Here is a 21,851-nt window from a genome sequence, read left to right as displayed (position 1 = left end):
GGAGCCAGGCTGTTCCGGGAAAGGCTGCCTAGCAAGTAGCTCTAGACCCTGGGCTATTCCCGCCCGGGTCTCAGAAGCACGATCCCCGCCCCGCCCCGTCCCCCAAGGAATGCCCGGGATTTTTGGTGTGTTAAGTAACTGGTTATTTGGGAGAAAACAAGCCAAAATTTTTATCTACCAGTAAGTGCCCTGTAAATGAAATTCAATCCCCGCACCCCACACCCCTGCTGGGAAAGTCGTGTCTCTGTAGGAAGGTCTTGGGGGGCTCATAAACAAACAAACAAACAAACAAACAAACAAGAACCAAAGGAGAAATTGGGAACTGCTTAGCGGGCGGTTGCAACCTTATTTTCTCCCTGATTCAGCCGCTCTTTACAAAGAGTGACTCCAGGTTCTCTCACTTTGTCAGGAGGATGTTCCCGACCATCCGCGTGTCATTTTCTGGAGTGGATCCCGAGGCCAAGTACATCGTCCTGATGGACATCGTCCCAGTGGATAACAAGAGGTATCGCTATGCCTACCACCGCTCTTCCTGGCTGGTGGCCGGCAAGGCTGATCCTCCCCTGCCAGCCAGGTTTGTGACTGTTACCAATCTTTCTGATTTATGTGAATTGTAAGCGAGTTGTTTTTAAGCACTGGGCTCTGGCATGAGAGATTTCCAAGTCCGGACACACGGCAGGATGGCAGGATTGAGTTTTTTAAAAACATTGCACAGTCGTCAAGAAAAGCGAAGTCTGCGCATACAGGCAATGCTACCTTTAGTTTTATCTCTCATAAGTAATCCCAGATGTTTGTGACATTTCAGTTTGAGTATTTGTCAGAAATGTGGCCTTTTTGAGCCACATTTGTGTAATATTGGTGTGATATTTTTGATGGGCTCCATGTGCTTAAATATATTTAAGGACATTTTAGGCCATTTGTTAACAGTGTGGTTGTATCTGCACATAATATGCATCATTTGGGTAAAATTGATAGTTTTTGTCTCAGAGAAGACTCACAGATTTTATGTAAGGACAGCAATTTCTCCTCCCCCCCCTTTACAACTTTGGTGGATAAATGTAATTCAGTAAGTTAATATTCTTTTACATTAAACATAGCTAACCCTGGAGACAATCCAACTTGTTTGCTTGGTTACTTTTGCTAATAATGTTTTTTTCTGGGACTGCCCTGTCCATAAAAGCCCCTATAAGTTTTTCTTTTGAGCATTTTATTCAAACAAGCATCCAGGAGAAATAGAGTAATAGCCTAAGTTACAGGGTCCCCTCTGTAGCTCTTAACATGAAACAAGTAGCATGTGCTGATTCCATTGTTTTGACTAAGAAATGACACAGCTCATGGCTACTTCTTGGTAACTAACTGAATGTTAGATCACAGCCAACCATTTATTTGAAGGTACAAATCTAAGATCCATGAAGGTGTTGCAAAGAGTCTGATGGCTCTTTATAAGCATGTAGTCTGCAGCCACTCACAGGGCTGACTCAGCGGGAACGTGGACACAGTGCTAAAGGAGCACCAACTTCAGCAGCATGCTAAAGCACACCAGCAAGGAGATGATAACAGTCTTCGCCTTTCTCTTCTTAAAAGAGAATGGGATGGTTACCTTCCAAGCCTTCCAAGTCAGCGTATTAAACAACTGAGATTAAGAAATACTTGTAAATGGCAATTTGTCATTCTAAGTGGAAAAAGTAATAACTTATAATACATATTAAGATTAATAGATTTGGTATTTTCTATTATTTACTTTGGAAGGGCTAATTCAGTTAAAAAGTTTTATTTTTAGAGACTGGGTCTTACTATGTAGCTCAAACTGCCCTTCTGCTTCTGGATCCAGACTGTATCGATTGTAATGGCTTAGGAGTGCTCAGTTTCCAGTTTTTCTTTAACACTGATTTCAAGGGGGCTGAGGGAGACATGAATCTAATCAAATTCCTAACCATCTTTCTAAGCACAGAGTTGTTTTTGCTTTCTTTATCCTTCTTTTTCTCTAGTCTTTCACTTTTATTTATCCCTCATTTTCCTTCCTCTGCTGAAGGTGTGGACAAATGCTGCAGGCCAGCGGGACTTCAAAAATATGACACGCTTGATTATGTTTCTAATCTGTTCTGGTTAGAGAAAGAAAAGTGCCTACCATGTGCTATCTTAACTGAGGCATGCCTAAGCTATTGCTGGAATCTTAGGTCGGGACGAGGGTTATGAGGGAGGAAGAATTTCCTGTATGCTGTTTTATATATCCTGGTTCAGCTTATTTATATTAATGTAAGATTTAAAACACGAAATGGAAATACTTCAGATAACTCATGGAGATTCCTGGGTGCTATTAGTATTATATAAAATAGCTTGTTGGGTTTTTCCACTTCCGTGGAAGAGGGAACGCCGGGAAATCAGGATGCTTGAGTGGATGCTAGGAAGGAAGTCTCTAGGAAACTTCTAACTCTAAGAAGCCTCTTAGTTCTCAGACTGAAGTTAGTGATGTCTGATCAGGAAACACAGTCCTTGATAATAGTATTTGGTAGTTGTAATTGGCACAACATTATTCACAAGCAAAAGTAACTTTCCATTTGATACCACTACAGTAATTTGTATTCAAGTAAGTTAGTATCTATGCTAATGTGACTGCATATAGTGAAAATGATAAAGAAAGAACAGGTTGTCAATTTCTAGATATTCTAGTGAACTGGGATTTTAGGAGAGGACATTGCAATATTGATCAATAAAATAACTGTATTTATAAAATTATAGCCTTGGGGAGATAATACTTGAAATGCTACTGTATTTCAGCTATCAAAGGATGTCCTCTCTCATTTATAAGGCAATTATGAGCATCCTCCTGAAAACAAGTAAAGAAACAAGCTCCCCTGGGTAGGAATCTGTACTGCCAGCCTCTCCTCTGTGCTTCACTCCTGATGTCTTTCATTGCATTTCAGCGTGGATACAGACTCATAGTCTTTTTGTATAATGGACCATGATGCAGATGTTTCAGTTTTACCCAAACATTACCAGGAATGTGACTTTCCATATATATTAAACCATATATAAATATCAGTAAAGGAGTTTGTCAGAGCTGGTGACACACTTCCTTGATACAACATGAGCTTAGCATGCACCAAGCCCTCAGGGCAGTTCCCAGTGCAGAAATAAAAACAAAAATGAAACAGAAAAGGAAAGGCTGCAATTTGTCTTATGAAAACAAGGAGTGTGTGTCTTCCTTCTCATTTAGTCTGTCTCTCACTCTGGATTTTGAAAGGCTTTGTGAGGAAGCCAGCAGGATCAGGATTTGCAAAGTGCAGTACTGGGGGGTAAGTGCAGAGTGAAGGAATGGCTGGTCTTTGCAACCACTTAAGGTCTGCATTTCTTCCACATAGCAACCAATCAATAAACAATAGATTTTCCTTATCACAGCTTTTTTTGCTTAAGCTACCTATAAATGAATTGATTTAATAACCGGAGGTTCTTTTAGCTTCTTGTAAGTCTCCTTTAGCAGGCACGTATATAGATGGCAACAGCTCTGTGTGGTAGTTTTTAAAGTTGGCAGGATGACGGGCTCTCAGATCTATGGACTAGTGAACATTTTCTGTATCCTGTATTGAAAATTAGGCTGCCTTTGTATTTGTAAATTAAACTGAGTCACTTTTAAATTTAAATGAGTTGATTACCTAAAATTATTTATTCATCTAAATTGTTTCATTACATTATTTTACAATAATGCCTATATTGGAAACTTAGACATTACTGGGACAGTTTGAAAAAAAAAACCTCTAATGATAAGATCACATATTTGATAAATGTAGATCGGTAGAATGAGAGAGAGAGAAAAAAAGAGAGAAACAACTCATCTTTGAAAAAATGGCTTGCTTAGCTGATAATAGAAAATGTATTCATTACTCCTAAGATATCTGGGACATGAAGAGGTATGTTAGTTGCTTTGGAGTTAACTCAGCATTGCTATTTTAATAAACTCAAGGTACATGGGATGAATAAAATATCTCTCCTATATGCTGTTTATGTGTCCCTTTAGAACCAAAACATCTAGCATAAACACTGAATTTTTTATGCGTTTTGGTCCAGGATCCCAATATGTAGCCCAGGCTGGTCTCTGCCTCAGCCCTCTGAGGGCCGACATGACAGATTTGTGCGCCAATATGTGTAGCTCAAGACAGATTGTTAAGGCATGCCCAAGTAAGGCTCCCCAATATCTTCCTAGGCTCTACGTACATCCAGACTCCCCCTTCACTGGCGAGCAGCTCCTCAAACAGATGGTGTCTTTTGAAAAGGTGAAACTTACCAACAATGAACTGGATCAACATGGCCACGTGAGTAAGGAGCCTCTGCTCCTTAGGTTCCCTAGATGCACAGGACACGTGATAAGGAAGGTCCTCTCTCCTCTGGCTTTCCCTCTCTCCCAGCTTTCGAACTTCCTGCTCTCCGGTGCGGTGCCTGAGTCATTCTATGAGAACCTCGATTGCCTTTGTTAAAGCCATTCACGGGCATTTTCGTGCCAGGGGTCAGGGATCTTCTGGGCCAACACTTTCACAAACACTTTTCTGTGTTTTCCGACAAAATGATGGAAGTGTACATTTAGGGCAGCCAGCAAGCCTGTTTTGGGCTTAAGCTTTTCACTTCTGTTAGTACATTGATAATACCACATAAAGAGAGTGGGACTAAGACTTCCCGTCGGAAGTCCTAAGTGTGTCCGGCAAAGCGCATCCTGTGAGGTGCAGCAGAGTGCAAGGGCCTTATTTCCAAGTAAGCTTGCAAAGCCATCCTTGCCAGTTGCTATTGAAAGCCTGTACCGCCTTCATCGGTGACGGACAAACCTAATGTCTAGGGCAACCTGGGACTCAGTTAATCCACCCCTCAGCAGACATTCAGATAGTGGGGCTATATCTATTTGAAAGCCAGAAGGAAAATGCCTTCAGTTTCTTTTAGCGGAAGTATGTTTGGGAAGAAGCTCAGAGCCCTTATGACCTCTAAAGCTCCAGAAGAGGCCTGGCATCCCCAGTGACCTTGCTCTGCACCAAATACACCAGACTGTAAGATAAAGTAACTCTCTTTTCTTTCTAAAAGGAACCCAGAGAGTCTCTGTGTCTCAGGGCTGGCTCTGTCACTGCTCCTCCCTCCCAGGACTCTAAGTTTTAGAACTGGCTGTACCACCAGCAGCAGTTATGTCCCATTTTGGGAGGGCTGTGTAATTGTTAAGATAGACAATAGTTGCAATTATAAACAAAGCAGAAGACATAGCACTTATCTTTAACCCCTACAGTGGAGACAGAGGTAGTAAGAGGCTAAACTGGTCCAAACAATGCCTCCCAACCAAGTCCCTGTTTCAAAAAGCCAAGCAAACCAAACAAAAGCACACTTCATTTTGTGTCAGTAAAGAGTTCATTGTAATATGGGTTTGAGGAAAAAGAGAAAAAACAGCTCTGAGCTTCTATCAATACTCGACAGAGCACACAACCACTAACGAAAAGAGCCCTTGTCATTTGCTTATGGTTCTCGTTAAAGTGTTGTCTTTGATATGATCGAATGTGCTTACGTGTGTATTTGTGCATGTGTGTGTTTGTGTGGGCATGTTCACATATGTATGTAGGTGTGTGTGTGTTCATGCTGTGCATGTCAGTGTCTTTCTTCTCCTCTCTTCACCTTATTGTGTTAAGAGAGGATCTCTCACCCAGCTAAAGCCTGCTGTCACAGTCAGGCTAGCTGGCAAGTGAAGTCCTTGGATCTTCTGTTCCCTAGTGCTGGGGCTGCTGGTCTGTGTAGCCAACCTATTACATGGGGGCTGGGGTTTTGAACTGAGGGCCTTTCACTTTCAGGACATGCATTTTTACACACTGAGCCATTTCCCAAGCAGCTATGACTCAATGCTCTTAAACAGAAATGCATGTTCAAACTCTCTTTTAGGTTTTATGTGAGGAAACTCAAGGCATGCTTCCTTTGAAAAGATCATTTCTGTGTTTTTGTCTTCATTGTCAGACAGGACATGGTCTCTTTCCCGGGCTTAGAAATCCCGGGATAACTATTATAAGCCCTCTTTCTTATTTTCTTACTAGGTAAGGTTCTTGTGACATTAAGGCTTGGTTTTTATTGGGCCTGTGAAATATCCAGGGCAATGGCTTTAATTCGGCAATAAATGAAAGTACCGAAGACGGTTACAGTTGAATTGAACCTGGGACTAAACAAAGGGCTGGGATTTGTGTGCCTCTCCTCACGCCTTCAGGAGACCTTTCTTGGTTTCCACAACCACTTCAGGGTGACCAGGTTACTTGTGACTGTGGGTAGCATTGGAGAGAGAGAGACACCGGGAGTGGGTTAATGAGCTTCTGTTGTTTCACCTGTTGGAAAGATAATAGACCTTTTTCAACATCAGCATAATTTACTTTTAAAAAATAGAAGATATCTCCCACTCAGTGGATATTTTTGTCAGGTTACAATTTATGAACTATCTGAGATATTCCCTGTAGGCCAGTCATCAGTCTTAATGCGATTCATATTAAAATATTTTAGGTTCCAACTGAGAGAAAGTATAATTCTTTTTATTCATCTTGCATTTTCTACATGTGAAAGTTTAAGAATCATCTGGGACTGTGCAGAAAGACTTCAGACACCAATGGTAAATTATTTAGCCAGAATTTAAATGTTTTATTTTAGCATCAGCTTCAGGAGTAGCTGGACTTCAGGAGCTTTTCGTGTGGATTAGACCTTGTCAAATTGTTCAGTTGTCAGCGGCTGCCTATATTTACCTTAGCTTTGAAATTTGCATGCTTTACTATTACCCTTGTCACCAGAATTAGTGTCATTTGAAGAGAGTTTTAATTACTCTGTTATTTAGCCAGCTTCTTGAATCAATTTGATGAGGGTCTCACACTTCTCTCACTTTTTAGTCTTGGACAGGAACATCCACTATTCCCGGGAAGGTATTTCCTCAGAAAAAAACAGTTTGCATTTCTGCTGGTTGTTCTTAGCTCCAAGAGAATGGCGGTGTGTGTGTGTGTGTGTCTGTCTCTCTGTGTGTATGTGTATCTGTCTGTGTGTGTGTGTATGTGTGTGTGTGTGTGTGTATGTGTGTGTGTGTATGTGTGTGTGTATGTGTGTGTGTATGTGTGTGTATGTGTGTGTCTGTGTGTGTGTGTGTGTATGTGTGTGTCTGTGTGTGTGTGTGTGTGTGTGTGTGTGTGTGTGTGTGTGTGCAGATTCAGCAGTCCTTGGAATCTGAGGCTGTTCAACCCCTTACCAGGAAACTCTCTGGGAGTGTTAGGAGTGGGATGCGTGCTATTTAAGGGTGGAAGTATGTTTGTTTGTTTGTTTTGTTTTTCATTTGGTATGCAGTTCCTGTGGGTGAGTGGGGATGCGATTTGAAAGTTTTTCTTATCTTTTTAGTTGAACATATAAGGAATGCTGATAAACATTTATACTAGGAGACAAATACTTGCTTTTGTTACTTGGTGTTGGCTCCAGATCTATTATCAAGTCTCATTGTCTCGGACTCCTCGCTGGAAGTACGTTATACAGAGAAACGATGTTCTTTTTCAAAGCTTATTTCAGTTTATTTAAAGATCTCATTTTTGCTTAGCTGCTCCTATCCTGGTCTGAGACCCAAAAGAGTGGCTGGTTCAAAATTCAATTCCAGTGGTTGACTCAAAGTCAGTTGACAAGTTAGAAAGATCAAGAGAAAGACACTGACTGTGGTGTCAGTTGTTCCCCAGTTGCTATGGATATTTGTTCCAAGGTGTCTTGAGAACAGAGAAGCCATGGCTCAAGTCACCTCTATAAAATGAGATATTATTGACATATAACTTTCTTTATAGTGTGAGTAGTATGCAGGCTACTGGTAATGCCTAATGCAGTGCAAATGTTACATGAATAATTATTAGTCCGAATCATTCAGGGAATAAAGGCAAAGAAAAAAGTATACATGTTCAGTGTAGGCAGAATAGTTTTGATTTAAGGTTGTTTTTTAAATTTAATTTTTTGAGACAGGGTTTCTCTATGTAGTCCTGGCTGGGCTAGAACTCACCATGTAAACCAGAGTGGCCTTGAACTTAAACTCACAGAGATCTGCCTACCTCTGCCTCAGCCTCCTGAGTACTGGGATTAAAGGCGTGTGCCACCATACCTGGCCTAATTTAAGGTAGTTTAACTTTATAGAGGCATCACCCAAAGACGCAGACATCCACAGTGAATCAATTACCCTCAGGGTCTAGTGCACAGTGTGTAAATACCTTCTGCAGAAACTCTCTCCTGCACCATGTCCATCCATGTTAGCCAAGAAAGCAAGGGGCCCTTCGACTGCAATGTCAACAGAGCCAGCATCACCTAGTGGCCCATGCAAGGCTTACAGGGTGTGTCCTGAGGCTGGGGAATTGCAAGGTGTTTGAGGACAGGATACAGCTGAGTCCCCAGTTCCAAACTGGCAGACCACCTCTGTACATTTAAGTGGCTATCTGTGTGTCAGTGGAGACAGGTGAGAAGCATTTTATACCATAAATTAGCTATGTTCAGCCAAGTGTCATACCTCATGCCTGGAAGCCTAGCACTCAAGAGATGGAGAATTGCAGGAGAATTCCCAAGATTTTACCACCACCTGGGGCACAAAATGAAACCCCGCCTGGAAACAAGGAAATAAGTGGGCAAACAAGAATAAAAAGGAGTTTTGTGGCTTGCTTGGTACAGCGGCAAACATTTATATTTTAATTAAAGGATAAATGAAAATGCTACTTCTTAGCTGCCCTTTAAACTAAGATATGTTTATCTTTGCTAAACACTTGCAACTTTTGGTGGCTACAGATGGAAGATAGCTATGACAATGATTAAAATTCAAAGCTGAAGTTAGTAGTTAAAGAAATTGTCATAGCACAGTTTATATTTTTGGGTATGCCTTCCTTCCTGTGTGCTTTACAAGAGCTGACGTCTTTAGGGGCTGTCCTGGTGGATCAGCAGCTCAGGAGCACTTGTGGTAGCCATGAAGAGCTGAGATTAAGTCCCACATTTTGAATCAGGCAGCTTTCAAATGTCTGTAACTCTTGTTTCAAGTAGTACAGTGCCCTCTTGTGGCCTCCGTGGTTATCTGTACAAGTGTGTGCACACACAAACAACAAAGGTTACATCTTCTGTTCTCACCATGGCCCTGTGAAATTAGCACTAATTTTGCATTTGAGATTGCCTAAGTTGGAGAGAGTCATTCACTTGGCTAAGATAAGAAAGCTATGAAGTAAAAGATTTGGGATTTTAACCCAGGTCTGTTTGAATTTTAGAATTTAGAATATATTTAAAAATGATATTTCTAAGTTATTTTTCACTTTCCTCTTGCTCCTAGAAAATATTTTTATTTAGTAAACTTAAATATGCATTTTATTGTCTGACTAGACCAAAAACAAAGTTTTAAAGACTTGTTATTTTGAATTCATTTATTTTATGTGCTTGAGTGATTTGCATGTATATGTACCATGTGTATGCCTGATGGCCACGCAGAAGTCAGAAATGAAGGATGGCATCAGGTCCTCTGGAACTGGAGCTGTGGATGCTATGAGCCACCGTGTGGGTCTTGGAAATAGAACTTGCGTCTACTGCAAGAGCACCAAGTTTTCTTAAGCACTGAGCCTCCTTTTATTAATTTTTATTCCCCCCTGTGTGTGTGTGTGTGTGTGTGTGTGTGTGTGTGTGTGTACATTCATGCCACAGAGCATGTGTGGAGCTGAGAGGAAAAGTTATAGAAGCCTGTTCTCTCCTTCCATCATATAGCTCCCAGGAATCAAACCCAATTCATCAGACTTAGAGGCAAGCACTTTTACCCACTGAGGCATCTCACTAGCCCAAGCCACGATTTTGAAAAATTAATAAAACTTGGTCTGAGAAGATGGTTCAGTGCGCATGCGCGCGCACACACACACAGACACACAGACACAGACACACACACACACACACACACACACACACACACACACACACACACACTAAATTGAGCTAACACATAGAGCATGCCATCCAAATGGCTTCTTTCCTGCCTCCATCATTTGAGAAGATGGCTCTTGTGATTTGTGGTTGCTTTGGTAAAATGTGATTCACTGGGATGGCTCTATTATTGTATGAAAATGACTTGACAGAAGAAGGGGAAAGGTTGGTTCTAATCATAGACTTCAACTTGAAGTTGTAGATTAGATAGAGGGATTAAGGATGCAAAACTCAGGACTTCCCGTCTCTTCACTGTAGATAATTTTGAATTCAATGCATAAGTACCAGCCGCGGGTGCACATCATAAAGAAGAAAGACCATACGGCCTCCCTGCTCAATCTCAAGTCGGAAGAATTCAGAACGTTCATCTTTCCAGAGACAGTTTTCACAGCAGTCACAGCCTACCAGAACCAGCTGGTGAGTTTGCAGTCAGTTCCCACACAGGCATTTCCACAGTACTCAGAAGGGAAGTTGCCTTAGAGAGAACTATTGAACGTGAGCATCACGGCCTCAAAGAGCACATGGAGTGGTCATGTATCACACCAGCTTATTTTCTAGGACCTCTGTCTACAGTGCAGGCTGGTTGGTGTCAGATGCTGACCAGAATCCACCACAGTTTGGTAGGAAACTCCCTGCTACCTTTCTTCCTCTTGCTGAAACATGTTCAATTTTTTTTTTTTTATAAACACAAACCCCAAAGAAAGCCTTTCAAATTACTAACATTCGCCACACTTCCTGAGACTAGCTTAGCTTCTCTGAAGGATAAGGAAATGGTGTGATTGTCTCTTTAAATAATAAGTCTTATATTTATTTCAAAATATACAGCTACAACATCAGGTTATACTTTCTACGACTCTCACCATACACTGTGTTTCCAACTTGAGCATTATTTTCTTGCATAAGATATGGTCTTAGTAAATACGTATCCATTGACAACTATTGTTCCACTAAGGCCAAGTTCTGTTAGATGCTTGCCAGAACATTTTATTCTTTCTTGGTCAGCAGACGTTCAATAGGTTCGTAGCAACATTGGTGAAGAATGGTGAGGAAGCTGAGGGGAAAAAAGATTAAGTGATTTTTCTGCAGTCAACAACAACAACAACAACAACAACAACAACAACAACAACAACCCAGGATGTAGAATTTGTTTGAGTGTGCTTAGTAGAAGATGTTCACACCTTTAGTTTAATCAACAATTAGGCTGTTCAGAGCTCCCCATCTTGCTTTTGTTTGATTGGCTGTAGGGAGCTAGGGTGCTTATCTTCCTCTGGTCATGCAGTTGGTGTGTTGTGGGTTCTGAATGGGTAGCAATCAGCGTCACCTGCAGGCAGGAGGAAAAAGAGGAAAGCCCAGGTAGCCATGTGCAAAGGAGAAAGTGTGACAGAAGACATAGTTAAGAATGGCTAGAGTGGATGGAAAAGGCTCATGTGCTTGTAGCTTCTATATGGCTTTGAGGTTTATTTCACAGTTATTACTGCCATTTCCCTTACTTGTGAGCTGGGGCTAAGAACCCACCAGACCATTTTCAGAGATTGCCTTGATCAAATGTGATAATGTATACAGACATGAGATTAGGCTGTTCAGGAAGGCCAAGAGCGCTTATCCACACTTGGGTTTTTAAATGCAGTGACTGGGCCGTGGAGATGGCTCAGCCTGTACAGGCATGTGTGACCTGATGACCTGAGTCAGATCTCACACACACACACACACACACACACACACACACACACACACACACACTCACACACACACACTCTCACACACACACTCACACACACTCACTCACACACACACTCACACACACTCACACTCACTCACACATACACACACACACTCACACACACTCACACACACACACACACACACACACACACACACACACACACATACAGACAAATAAAATTAAAAATTCCCTGGCATGTTGGCTAAGATGAAGCAATGCATAGTTGTTATGTAAACCACCTAATTGTATAAACAAAGTGTTACATCTTTCGATCTCCAAAATGATAATGGAAAGACGGAGACTTTCAGAGAACATCTAAGTAAAACTTTGTGAGTAGATCAAAGTCTGCAACACCCTGGAGACCCTGAAGATCTGGATCTCACTCCACAGTCTCACTTGTATTTGAATGCCCACGGGAAGTGGGCCTCCCAGATGCAGAGAAGAGCTGTGAGACATCCAGGGATGAGTCCTGCAACATTCAGCTCCTACACCAAATGAGTGTGTAATTTGATGACACAGTGCCAGGTGTACCACTTTCAGAAACCTTGCTAATGCTTTGAGATGAAATAACAACTTGTCATACGGAAACTTTGAATGCTGTTTTTGGAATTCCTGTTAAAAGGGGCCAAAGCTAGAAAAAGCAAATTGCTAGTTTCTTTGTCTTTGTTTTTTTGAGACAGGGTTTCTCTGTGTAGCCTTGCCTGTCCTGGACTCATTTTTGTAGACCAGGTTGGCCTCGAACTCACAGAGATCTGCCTGTCTTTGCCTCCCCAAGTGCTGGGATTACAGGCATGCACCACCACACCCAGTAAGTTTGTTTGTTTTTAAAAACTGAAGTGTAATAAGTTAGAGCAAATATGGAAGGAAGTTTCAACTCCTACCACCTTTGATAATATGCAAAAGAGCAATGCTAAATAAATACCAGCAGGCCTTCTGCCGTAATGCACAGATTGTATAAGGAAGCCGAGAGTTTGCGTGCTTGCTTTGCACAAGCTTCCACTTAAAAGAGGTTTCCTTCCTTAATCTTTGCAGGAATATAATTCAGTCAGGGAAACAGTGTTTTTATTATGCAGTATACAGCTCCAGAGTTGAGTCATGAGCTAAAAGGTGGCGTCCTGTGCCCATCACGGATTTGAAACAAGGCTCTTAGAGTTTGTGACCTCTGAGCTAAAAATCCCTTCTCAGGGGGCAGACCTCTTTTCTTCTCAGCCTCTTTCTCTGATGGACCCTTTGGCATACTTCCTAGAGGGGGTCAAGGCATTATTTTCCACACTGGCTATCTGCTGTATGTGGCTGTGTTCACACAGCATATTGGTGAGTGTAACACGAGAGAGCTCCCATCCTCAGCTGGAGGCCTGAGTGTCAGCAAGGCGCACCTCAGCCAGTAGACACCATGGGCGGTCATGTCATCATCTCATTGAATTATTTCCTTCACTAAACGATCAGAAAAACTTCAGCGTACAAAACAAAGTCTTGCCAACAAATGGTCAAGTGAACCTAGTGTCCCTACCACTCAGATTTCACAATTAACTTTTACCAAGTTCCACTCCTCTCTCTCTCCCTGTTCCTCCATCCAAATTAAGATGCTAGGCGCTTCTACTCTCCAGCAAGTATGTTCCCACAGCGAGGATATTATTTTTGTGACCATATTGCCCTTATCATGGCCCGGAAGATCATTAGAAACATTCCTTAATATCGTGCAGCACTCATTCCATTTGAATTTTAGTATTAACCAATAGCATCCATTGCAATCTTGCGCCCCCCCCACACCCAATTAATAAGCTCCAATTAAAATTAATGGTCTAGGCTAGTTATTTTAATTTAGAAAAAAAATCCTCTCACATTTCTCTCAGTAATGCTATCTAATTCTGACGTTAATCCCCACAGGACATCCTGACAGTGTCATTTTGTAAATATTGAAACTGAGGTTTAGAATGGTGCCGACACTCACTTAGTGCTACATATGTGACGAGTGTCAGACCTGCCAAGACTGGTTCAAGATCCCTTCTGGGTCTTAAGTCCTCCTTTTGGTGGTGCTGCAAGGCCAATGAAGTAATAACTTCTAAGGTCAATAGTTTGAAATGAAACTGACAATATGACTATGTTAAAATAGGTTAAACTGCTAACTAACGCAGCTTCTAACTCTGATTACTCCTCACCCTCGAGTTTTCCTTGCATGAGGAACTCATTTGCACTCATTTTTCTGTCTTAAACTTTTCACGTGACTGTTATTTTTATGTCTGCTAAATTCAAATCAAAGTTCCCCCAAAGAATGTGGAGTGTGTGTGTGTGTGTGTGTGTGTGTGTGTGTGTGTGTGTGTGTGTGTAACCTTAATTATAGAGACTGGTAGTTTTTATTTAGAATTAATGAAAATGGGACCTTTTTAACGCATTTCTTCTTCAGCTTTTTGCAAGGGATGGATGATTGCATTTCTTTACATTATTAGATACACGCTAAATACATTACACTTTCAACAAACTATTTTATAATTTAAGATTTAAAGGTCATGCGCTGCTTTTGAGCCAGCAGATCATTGCTGTGGAGTTGAAGTGTAGGTCAGGTTTCATTTCTAAATGCCTTTGGTCAGATCTTTTCCTGATAATTGGAGAAATGGTCTCCAAGGGCCAATTTCACCTTATGGCTGGGAACCCAGATGGATTCAGAGTCCAGTGTTGTGACAGCGAATAACAGCCACTGTAAAATCACCGGTCTCTGGCACAGCTGGTGGTATAAAAAAAATCTGCCCCCTTAGTGTGCACGCATTTACTTACAGATAACAGCAATGGAAACAAATGAATTTTCTGGTTAGCCACATGCATTATGCTCTGTATCTTTGCAATTATAGTAAAAACACGTCTTTGCATGTGCGGGAACATACAAACTGCAGGGTTCCCTAGGCATACAGTGCTATTCTTACTTGCCAGTACTTTCTCTTCACCAAGTGAAGAATATTGCTGCTTTTAAAAACTGATCTGGGGGCAGAGCGGAGAGATGGCTTGTTGCTGAGGAGCATTTACTGCCCTTGCAGAGGACTGGGCCTTACTTCCCAGCATTCCCAGCTGGGAAGTTTTAACCACCTCCAACTCCAATTCCAGTGGTTTGGATACCCTCTTCTGGACTCTACAGGTGTCCACACACATGTGGTGAACATCAACTCACAGACATACACATACACATAAAATTAAAAATATATCTTAGAAAATGTTTTCGAGTGATATGAAAGCTCTGGCTTTGGAACAGATGATGTTTGGTGGCTTACTCTTTTAATTCTCCCTTCAGTGCCGCCTTTGACAAGGATAGCACAGGCCAGCAGCATCACAGGCTGTGGACTTCCTGTGTCAGAGTTGGATGGAACAGACGTGCTCTTAGCAATGCCCTTTCACCTGTTCTCTCTCTCTCTCTTTTATTAATTTATTCATATTACATTTAAATTGTTATCCCATCCCCTGTATCTTCCCTTTCCCCCATTTTTACATCCACTCTTTGCAAAATAATGTACCACTAAGCCCTCAGAAGCAAGTTTCCTTGTTTTTACTTTAAAAACCAAGTATCTGACATTTTATGACTTGTTGTTACTTGGAATGTGAAAATCTAATTATTTAAAAGTATTGTACATCTAGGGGTGGCTGTTACTTTTAGCTCCCGCACTCAGGAGGCATTGACAGGCTGATGTCTGTGAGTTTGAGGCAAGCCAGTGAGTTCTAAAACACTCAGGAGTATGCAGAGAGACCCTGTCTGAAAAAACCAACACAAACACATATGTATGTATGTATGTATGTATGTATGTATGTATGTGTATGTGTATGTGTGTGTGTTTTATCTTGAAATAAGAAAACAAAATAGAATGCTTTTAAGCAACACACAGTTTAAGCTAGTCTGTAAAATCATCAACTCACAAGTTGGAGGTGTGTTCTCAACATAAGGATCAACAGACTTGTCTGAAATTTCTGCCGTGGTTGTCTGCTGGGTCTGGAGTTGAGCTAAGCTGCATAAGGTGGATGCATGAGTGCAGGTACAGTCTTTGGGCTGCCGTATTCACTGGAAGTCATACAGTTACAAGCATGGACTCACTCGGCTTTGGCTTTCTTTCTCTTCTAATGCTCAAAACCAGTTATCCTCCCCACCCCACCCCCCATTTAGTCAAACTCATCCATAAAGAAAATACTAGGTAACTGTCTGGCATTCTTTTTCTAATTAATGCTCTGAATTAAACCATCCTTATACTTTATTAGTAGCTAGATACACCAGTTGCAGGGTGGGTTTGTTTTTGTTGTTGTTGTTGTTGTTTTTCAAGCTTGAAATTATATTATAGCAAGATATGGAGACAAAAAAGGCTACCATTGACATTACATTGAAGGTTATAAAAAATAAAGTTTAAAAATATTAGTGGTAGGTAATTTTAAAAATGAAAGATAATTCAAAGAAATAAAGAAACATGAAACTCACGCTGCATCTAATTCATTTCTAGGCACACAGTTATGGTAGTAATGTTAGATCAGGGGCAGGTTAGGTGACATACATTTCTCTACTTCTCTACTGGAAGACTTCAGCCACACTTACCTCATTCAAAGGCACTGAGCTTTAAGCTTTGGAAATATGAAAACCACGTACAAATTTTCAAACTCCTTCCCAGGACAAAGCACCATCATAATATAAACACTTCTTCCTGCTGCATAGCTTATATATCACCAAATAAAAACTGGTATGGCTCATGTTGAAGACAAAAGGCCTCAAGAAGCTTTGGTGTTAGCGTCTCTGTTGGACACATCATCTGCCATTTTCTCCAGACAGTTTTAACTACTGGCAAACCCAATCCCCTTTCAACTTTAAAACGAGCTACTTAGAGCAAGATTTGGCTTTGTGGTTTGGTCCCACAGTTAAAATTTTTCATTTGGGGTTGATTTGCCTTTAGGGTTGCTACCTTGCATGCATGCATGCCACTGTCCAGGTCCCTTCACAGCGTGTCTCTGTAGAGTCTCGGGCTCTGTCAAGGCAGAGAGCAGGTGTCCTTCAGCTGGGGTTACCTAGCACCAAAGCGACAAATCCCCATTACATAGATGCTGGCTAACAATGGCCCAGACATTTCAGGAGCTGCAAGCACTTCAGCATTATATTTAAATTATAGTTGCTGAATATAAAGAAGTGCATCTTTCCCCCCTTGAAGTCTTGGAAATCTTTCTGGGACTTAGAATCTTTTTAAAAAAATACTTAATTTAATTTCATTGGTATGGGGGGGGGTGTCAGATCCCTTGGAACTGGAATTACAGACACTTGTGAGCTTCCATGTGGTTGTAGGGAATTGAACCTGGGTCCTTTGAAAGAGCAGACAGTGCTCTTAACTACTGAGCCATCTCTCCATGCCCCAGGCCTTAGATTCATAGAGCATACTGGTTGGCTGAGCTCTAAAAGATTTCTACAATTTATATAGAATAAACTGTATTATTCTTCCTTCTTGAAAGTTGACATTGAGATACAAGTTCAAGTCTGAACAATCGGCTAAACAGACAGGCCTTCAGGAGGGGCAGCCATGCACAAGAAGAGCTTCTCCTGGAGCTTTGAATGTGCACATGTAGAGACCATTTTAGTGGCCTGTGAACACTGTGGAGGCCATTCCAGACTTGGTGTGTATGTTAGCTGTTACTTTTCATAGTGAGCAGGTCTTGTTTGTCTAGCAGATGTCCTTCCCTGTTTCCCAATATTCACAATTTTGCTGAAAAGAACGTTTACTGTGCTTTATCCGCTCCCCAGCGGATGTTCTGAGCCAGTTTCAGGTGCCCTTCGAGGCTGACGATGCTCCCAGGCTCCTTCTGTGGTCTGTCAGTGGCGGAAAGAGAGAAGAGTGCCTGTGTAGTTCATCCGTGTGATGGGGGCTTTTAAAGTGGGCAGGGTGGCGGCAAAGGCTTCTGGGCATCATTGTAAGTGTAGTTCACATTGAAAACCTTTTTAAAAGAACATGGTGTCTTTCCTTATGGTGAAAAGAGAAAGTGGCTGAGGATAAACTTTGGATACAGCCTGATTTTTTTTTTAAAGTACTATTTCAAACATTGTTTTAATTGATTTCTCCCTAGTGTGAAAAGGGAGGGTATCCCACACACCATAACTCTCCTTTTCCCTTGCTCAGCATGTTTTGTCTGTGTCTCCCTCCAAAGATGAACTTGTACCCCAACTTTGATGTTACAAGATGAGATGGTCCTGAAAGGCTTCCCGGCCCTTGGGTCCTTGTGCTCTTTGTGCCTCACTGTGATTATTTGTTGGACAAGAGCACAGGCCTGCTTACCGTGAGGTTTCCTTTAGTGCTCAGAGGGATTTTGTACTCCCTCTGAGTCTCCTCTCGTCCGTGCTTCCTTTGGTTTTTGCCTTGCAGCCTGATGTAGTTTTCCTCGGAGGTGGTGCACAGGGTCTAGTGGGTTTTCCCATATGCAGATGCTTAATATTGGAGATTGGCCATTGATTCTACAAAAACACAGTTATATACGTTTAATCCTGAACAGAAGGCTGACAAAATAACGGATTTGATTCTAATTTAGTGAAACGGAAAGGATAGTGGTAGTAAATTTATATTCTGAAGGCTTCATATCCTGTATTTATGTAAATGACATCAATATTAGCACAGTATTGGTCATGGGCTCTTAATGGCCATTTAATCTTCTTGTCTATTATAGCATATAGTCAATTGTTTGAAAGTTAACTATGAGATGCTTTACAGTCAGAATGAGACAGCATCTTTGCTTTCATCCTTCACTCCTGACAGCACACATAGTCTACAGAGTTCTCACATCTAGCTCCCGGTTGAGTTCTAGCTTCTCCCTAGCATTTTTGTTTTTTGTTTTTTAGAGACAGGGGTTTCTCTGTGTAGCCTTGGCTGTCCTGCATTCACTTTGTAGACCAGGCTGGCCTTGAACTCACAGAGATCCATCTGCTTCTGCATCCTAAGTGCTGGGATTACAGGTGTGCGCCACCACGCCTGGCTCTCCCTGGCCTTTAAAATAATTTCACAATCAGGTTTCTTGTCCACCCTTGCCTGAAAGGCCACCAAACCGTCACTATGTCAGCCATGACCCAGTATTCCTGTCAACTTGTCTCTCCCTCAGATTGCTTCTTGTGATGCCTATAGATACTACTGTCTCATTGGGGTCTTTGAGAAATAAACTATTTTTGTTCCCTTGACCTTGGAAATGAGATTGTTTTGTACCCCATTCTTTCCTTTCCAGATAACCAAGCTGAAAATAGACAGTAATCCATTTGCCAAAGGATTCCGGGACTCCTCCAGGCTCACTGACATTGAGAGGTAATGAGAAATTTCTGTTTGTTTGTTTGTTTGTTTTTTTGTCCAGATAAGATAGTGTGTTGTAAGAACATGTGCCTTTTAATGCCAATGACACACGGACGTACAGTGTATGGTCTCCACCATCTTTGCACTTTCCCTTCCTACCACAAACTACATTCTACAGCTCTCAAGTCTTGAGAATGGATGCTTATGGATCTCTCAAATGCTTGGCTTCCCAGGAAAAGAGATTTATTTGATATGGACATGTATTCCATTGTAAGACATTGGGTTTTACTGTAATCAGACACCGGGTCCTAGTTATAGTTGATTTGTGTGTCTTACTGAGTGGCACTCTGCAGGGAAGTAGACATTTTATAGCCATTTGCCTTCAGAAGTGGATGTATTTGATAATGTAAAGAATACAGGGACTGAGCAAGGTGATGCGTGCCTGTGATCCCAGCACTTGGGGAGGCAGAGGCAAGCTGATCGCTGAGTTAGAGGCCAGCCTGGTCAACAGAGTGAGTTCCAGGAAAGCTAATGTTATATAGAGAAACGCTGTCTTGCAAAACCAAAAACCAAAAACCAACCAAACAAACAAAAAACAGAACACAAAAAAATTACAGGGATGATTTGGAGCTTTTGAAACAAGGAGATGCAATATAATTTAGGGCCACACAGGTTTATCTGTAAAGTAGGCTGCTGTCATCAATAGGGAAAGTATTAAGTCTGAGGACCTGTAAGAAGAAACAGTCATTATTTATTGTTAAACGTATGCCCTGACAGTTACTCATTATCATCTGGGAGCATTGAACGGTCAAGATCCATAGCTATTGTCTCGATATGAATGGTGCCATGTGCTTTTCAAGGAGGTTTTGACCCAATTGCTTATTTATACCCTTTATATACTCTCACAGTAGATTTCTAGCCTTCATCTTCAGACTAGGTCTGACATGTTTGCTGACGGGTGGAACGCCGCCCCATCGCTGACAGCCGCCTTACTTATTGTACCATCATATCTTTGTGTGACTCTCCAGTCAGCTGCCTCACATTTCCGACATTCTTTTCATTGCCTGCCACATGGGCACATCCAACCTTGGCACTTCTGTCCATCCAGTCTTGGCAACTCAAACAAAAGGTTTACTATGATTTAGCAACTTCTGTCTGATTGTTCTCAACCCTGACTAAGTGCCAGAGCGTGGAATGGTGGTATAATTGAAGGGGATGGATGGATGGAGAGGATGTGTAGGGATCCAGAGATTGGGAAGTAAAAATAAATAAATAAATAAATAAATAAAAATAGTAACTTGGAAAGTCTCACAAGTGGTAGAAGGTGGTGAAATCAGGGAAGAGCCTTAGGACGGTGGATGAACATCTATTGCCAGTATTTCAGAGAGCAGGTTTGTTGGAAAATTGTGGCCGGTGACGTTCATAAAAGTACACCGTAACTCTAAAGTGAAAAGGTGTTTCTGAGTCTCTCGCCTTAGGTGAGCCTTGCAGCTAAGCCTTTATACCCTATCTGCGTACCTTGGAATGGTCTCTGTGAACTGATCTTAGAGTAAAAATAACCCCGTAGTTGTGCGCACGCTCATGAGATAGGAGTGCCCAGCTTGGCTGCCCTTTAGAGCAGCAGATTTGATAACGCGTGTGGCCACATTTTCCACTTACTGGGTAAACGTTCAGATGTGGACGCAGTCACTTGTATGGGAAGCTAAGTGGCTTACGATGATCCTGAGGCCAAGAGAGCGCGCTCTGACGTGCTGTGCCGCTGAAAGTTTGCAAGCTGACCTAAGTGGTGTGAAAGCGGCCAAGGTTTTGGATTTCATTTCCAGGGATTTAAGTCTGAATTTTCCCTAAAGAGCCTTTGGGGATGGGGACAAATCAGATCAATTGATCTTTAGAGACCTAAAGAAATCAAATTAGTCTGGAGTCAGTTACCGCACTAAGGCACGTGGTAATTGAATTGTTCCTTGTAACTGATTGAAAACAGCCCTATCTTTAAGAATCCGGGTCGCTTTTCTTCAGAAGAGATCTGAGAGGAAAACACATTTTTTTTATGACACGATGACAGATACTAACCTAACTGAGTATGATGTCATAAATATGTGACCTTAATGATTTTAAATTTCCTGTTGTAGATTTATAACTTACAGTGTGGGACAACCAATCCAAAATGTCTGCAAGATGGGCCCTGTGTCCTTAGACCTCATCGTGGCCTTTTCATAGTTGTCAGCGCTCGGTGCTTTGGGAAGCATCATGGTTGTTCTGGATGTAGGGTGAGCAGGTTCCACTTATCTGGATGTGTCCTAGCTGTTCTCTCTGCTCAGCCTTGCTGTGCAGGGTCAGAGCTCTCCTGATTTGTAAAAGGAAACTCATGTCCTTATCAAGTGCACGGCTGGCGGCCAGCTAAGACGCACACTAGAGAGCCCTAAGCGATGACTTAATAGAAACGAATTTCTAGCCCTTTAGACCAGGGAAAGAATTGCTGCAGGTTCCATGTAGTAGTAAGTAGCCTAGGACAGCCTCTTGCCAGTTGGTGTTTTCCAGCCCTCCACCCTTTTAGGGTGGCTTCATATAAACACAAAAACTCAGGGCTGCTTCTGAGGAAGGAAAGATAACTGGGATGTTTTCTTCAAAATTAGGTGCTTTTGTTATTTCTTCCAACCCCCAACAAAAAAGTTTCTGCTCAACTGTATATAAAAAAAAATCCCCACAAAAATGTTGACCAGGAAGGAAAGCACAAAAGGACCTGCAGATTTCAGTGCCCATGCACTCTCCTGGGTACTTTCCTATGCGGGCATCAGTCACGGAACATTGTTTTTAACCCTTTTCCCTATATATAGGTTTACCTTATAACTTGTAATAATTGTCCTATTTTTTCATTTCATACCACAGTTTTAGTTATCTAGGCTCTT

General features: G+C 41.7%; 1 protein-coding gene across 1 annotated transcript in view; it reads left to right on the top strand.

Moving 5' to 3' along the window:
* Nucleotides 1-21,851, top strand: part of TBX20 (T-box transcription factor 20) — a 52,331-nt gene that overhangs the window by 4,088 nt on the left and 26,392 nt on the right. The window contains exons 3-6 of the mRNA XM_084781852.1: nt 410-574; nt 4,202-4,310; nt 10,207-10,365; nt 18,884-18,960. Coding sequence (XP_084637978.1) covers nt 410-574; nt 4,202-4,310; nt 10,207-10,365; nt 18,884-18,960 — 510 coding nt within the window. The remainder of the gene's footprint in view (nt 1-409; nt 575-4,201; nt 4,311-10,206; nt 10,366-18,883; nt 18,961-21,851) is intronic.

Source organism: Acomys minous, assembly GCF_964271855.1.
Source record: "Acomys minous genome assembly, chromosome: 5".
Lineage (NCBI taxonomy): Eukaryota > Metazoa > Chordata > Mammalia > Rodentia > Muridae > Acomys > Acomys minous.
This window is presented reverse-complemented; position numbering and strand designations above follow the sequence as displayed.